The sequence below is a fragment of the Solanum lycopersicum genome, chromosome 10 (assembly GCF_036512215.1).
Source record: "Solanum lycopersicum chromosome 10, SLM_r2.1".
Lineage (NCBI taxonomy): Eukaryota > Viridiplantae > Streptophyta > Magnoliopsida > Solanales > Solanaceae > Solanum > Solanum lycopersicum.
In genome coordinates, this window is record NC_090809.1 from 44857571 (window position 1) to 44861785 (window position 4215).

Sequence of the window (4215 nt, forward strand, 5' to 3'; positions counted from 1 at the left end):
CCACTTAATATTAATGAGTTTGATTAAATTTAAATGATTAAGATTTATAATAAAGCATTTATATCATCAAGATGTCTACTTAAAAATAATTAAATTCTATAAAGATGTAAGTCCTCCAATTTTATTTATTCATTGCTACTGTCATTGCCCACCATAATCAATTACTATTACTACCCACATCCACATTCACAATCATCATTGATGTAAATCAGTATAATCAATTATTGTCATCGCTAGCCACTATTTCAATCATGAACAATCACTACTGAAAATCCCCACAATAGATCTCTACTATGTACCGTCAACCATTAATATAATTCATCATAACTATTATCTATCACTACCAGTCCACCATAACTATCATCCTACACCATCAACCGCTATAATCAACCACCACCATCAAGTGGTCACTAGTCACAACATCACCATTCCTGAAACTCAGAAACACAACAACAACCACCATATATTTTTTTAAAATTTAACTTTAAATTAATTAAGTATTTTAATTGAGTTCTATATTTAATCTTTAAGTAACTCCATTTGTGAGATTAGACAGAATTTGTTATCTTTATTGTTGTTGTATTTAATCTCAAGTAAAGACAAATTTTATATATTCAGATATTGAAAAGAACAATACTAATTATTTAATATTCAGATCATAATACAACATTTTTATAATTCAGATGTGTATTCAAATTTAAACACCTAAATCTTAATACACATTTAAATTTAGATATAGAATGAAAACAAATAAGAGCTAAGATGACAATATTTTTGTCTTTTTGACATGGTAAATTCATTTAAGGAAAACTAAGTTTAGGAGGAAAAAGGAAAGAAATAATCCCCAGAAAAGAAAATACTAATTTAGGATTAAGAAACTGAATATCTTCCTTTTCTTGAAGGTGTGTACTTAGCTTCTTCTAAGCTGTCAGGTGAATCTGAGCCACTATTTTCCCCTTGTTTCCTCCTGCCTTTGCTTGACCAAATTTTTGTAAATATCTTCTTTGATGAAAGTATACTTTTCATTCTACCATTGGTAGCCTTGTCAACGTGACGTTTGGTATCACCATTTAGTCCTCCATTTGCCAATCTTAAGGCTGCTAACTCCTCTTTCAAAGCCCTCAGTTCTTCTGCAGAGGCTGTAACCTCCGAATTCTCTGTATTTGTTATCGCTGACCTTGAGCTCCCATATGAAGCACTAGTGAGGTCTCTAATAGCTTTGGGAAGATCCGGAGTGCTACTCCCTGATGATGCATTGGCCCTGACTTGCTCAAAGAAGAGAACTTGTACGACAACGCGTGATGGAAGTCTGTCATTTTGCACAGCATGTGTACATGCATCAACTGAGAGCTTCTTGCAATCCATCAAACAGCAAATTCTCTTTCTGTCATTCTTGCTGATCCCAGGGTGCTCCTACAACATCACAACAAGATCAATAAGTAAATTTACTAACATTCATTAGTTGCGAGTAGGAACTTTCTGCACTAGTTTCCACTACAACTAATAAATGTGACACTGACTATTTTACGAGGTCATACCTTAAAAGTATGTATTACTTGAATGACGTTACAGTAATGCCATTTCTTTTGTAATCGAAAAAGTTCCATAGATAGTTCAAAAGATTCTCACCTTGAGGTATATATCAATTGCTCGATAAAGGCTGTCATGACTAGGGCGAGGGAAGTCTGTTACCATCTCTGCTAGACCAACAAATATTGCCAAAGGGAGATTACGATCCTTGGCAATTTCTGTAAGGTATCCATCTACTAGCTTCGCCACCATAAGCTTTGAAGCTTCTGATAAAACCCCTGGAATTTCATTACCATCTTCCGACTGAGTTTTCAAATCCTCATTATGCATCACAAAGTTCTCTAGTATCTTGTGGAAGACATGGACATCATACATTGTCGCTTCCCCATCTGTAGCTCGAATCAAAAGAGCATTAACAGAAGCCTCCTCCAGTTGCTGTCCTATTCTTTTTACAAGCTCTGCCTTTACCTTTTCTCCAGAATCTACAGAAATGGATGCTTTTAGCAATTTCAACAAGAAACTACAAGAGACACTACCTTTTTCAGCAGGTAATAGACATACAACCGTATCCAATATTGAGCGCGATCTGGACACATCACTGAACTGGCAAACACCCTTCCTAAAGCCCGGGAACCTTCTCAAAGTATAAGCTTTAATAGATTCTCCAATCACTTCGGAGGAAACAATCCCTTTGTTCTTTATGTTGACCATAACCCGTTTATAAAGATCTATTTCAAGCTCACATAAGTCATCAACCCACCAATCATTTGGCACGACACGGCTTCTAAGTCCATTCGAGTTAGGACCATTTCCATTTTCCTCTGGTATCTTGGTCCGGTTATAGGTATAAGACCAATCAACCTTGTGAACATCAATAGACGTCTTGGATGCTATAGCATCAGTACAGTGGCTGATCAACTTCACTTCCTCAGACAGAGGTAACCTAGATTTAGTGGTCTGAAGAAATATTATCGAATCTTTCCAGCTTCGGAAAATGGTCGAGTGTAAGAAAACATCAATCTTGTAAATAAGATTTCCTTTCTCAACAGTCTCATCCATTCCAAGATACTCTGCAGCGCACCTTGCTGCTATGACATTATAAGCATTCAGTGTAACTGTCATACCGTAACAAAACTTGACACACATTTCAAAGGCAGTAGGTCCTCCCGGAACGTCATGAATGTGAACTTCATCACTACCTCCTTCACTTGAGTTTGTAACCATCTTTTGCAAACGAGCACTCTTCGACAGAAGAGGGAACTGCAATTTTCACCGATTACAAGTATCAGGAAATACTAAACAAACACATCCTTTTCATTCATTTCTTAAGACAGCAAGCAGAACATCGAAAATAAAATCTCGAACAGAAGAAGGTAACATATATTAATTGCAGTTAGTTGTACCTTATGCAGATGAAACTTCACGTCTCCTACACTAACAACGATATCAGAATCCAACTCTGAAGCAGCATATCTGCATAAACGAAAATTTTATTGATGAAGACTTGTTTAAACAGAGAAAAAACACAAACATTCACCAGGTCCATTGTGAGTGATGAAAAGACATAGATAGATGCACTTCACAGATATGGCCTAACCAACATCATAACAGATATTGTCCGTTCTGAGCCTAGACCCCACGACTCCAAAACACAACATAAGTTTGTAAGGCCAACTTACTTATATACTCAACATCCCTCCTATGTTTTGTTATGAGACTTCTTATCCTAAATTGGGGTGTTACGCAGGCTCTAAGAAGGTAATTCATATGGAAAAATGAAACCATTAAAATACAACTAAGCAATTGGAATGAGAGATTTTTAATGACGGAATAAAAGTAAATTAACCATACTAAAGAGTTAATCTATTGGGGAAAAACCCCATCCATATACTCAGATACACAACAACATACCACAAGTGGAGTTGGTATGTACACAACCTTACCTGTCCCTCGTGAAAGTTGTTTCAGATAGACGCTCAGCTCAAGTAAAGCATATCAAAAACAGTATGAAAAAAGAAAATAGAAAACCTAGATTCAATTGCACAACATAGCATGATTGACACAAGATAAATTTAAAAGGGGATATAAGCAAGTAAATAAATGTGTCTTAATACAACACCAAAAACGGTTTCTTCCACAATAAAATAACTACTCTGAATAATCATAACAAGAAAAAAGTGGTGAATAAAACTTTGAAGAATTAACCACATGATCTGACCTGATATTTTTCCCATCTGACTGAAATGTATCAGGTTTGGATCCAAGTTTCATGAACTTCATTTTTGGCAAGTTAATCTTTTCCTAAACACTAGCTTATGTTCATAACCTTATATCCCCAATGACCAAAATTACTCAGATATGGAGAATGAAGGAAAATTAACAGGATCTCAAATATGAGTAGGATATATGTATATAGGCATAATACATAATGCCTTTTAAACTTCTGAGCAAGTAAATACATGCGTCCTACGTAGCATACATAACACATGTTGAACGTCAATATGTGATATAGGATGCCATGTAAGACGTAAAGGAACATGTGTACATATTTGTTAAATTCTATATATACAAGTTTAATGTCTACTTGTAAACATTCAAAATTATTGAATATAAATAGAAACCAAATTAAAGAGCACACATATGTATTATATATTCCTTTTGTCTCAATTTATATAATTTACTTTC

General features: G+C 35.0%; 1 protein-coding gene across 1 annotated transcript; it reads right to left on the reverse strand.

Moving 5' to 3' along the window:
* Nucleotides 1-621: 621 nt before the first annotated feature.
* LOC101256631 (phototropic-responsive NPH3 family protein NPY2-like) lies at nt 622-4007 on the reverse strand. The gene is made up of 4 exons (XM_004248718.5): nt 3749-4007; nt 2934-3003; nt 1630-2790; nt 622-1413 (listed from the first exon to the last, which is right to left on the reverse strand). The coding sequence occupies exons 1-4, from the start codon at nt 3808-3810 to the stop codon at nt 871-873; spliced, it is 1836 nt and encodes a 611-aa protein (XP_004248766.1). The 5' UTR covers nt 3811-4007; the 3' UTR covers nt 622-870.
* Nucleotides 4008-4215: the final 208 nt, after the last annotated feature.

Bases quoted from the DNA above. Each gene is read 5' to 3' on its own strand.
- LOC101256631 (XM_004248718.5), bottom strand. From the start codon at position 3,810: ATGAAGTTCATGAAACTTGGATCCAAACCTGATACATTTCAGTCAGAT. The intron at 3,004-3,748 runs GTCAGATCATGT...TCGTTTATGCAG, and splicing joins TCAGATGGGAAAAATATCAG to ATATGCTGCTTCAGAGTTGG. The intron at 2,791-2,933 runs GTACAACTAACT...TGAAAATTGCAG, and splicing joins TGAAGTTTCATCTGCATAAG to TTCCCTCTTCTGTCGAAGAG.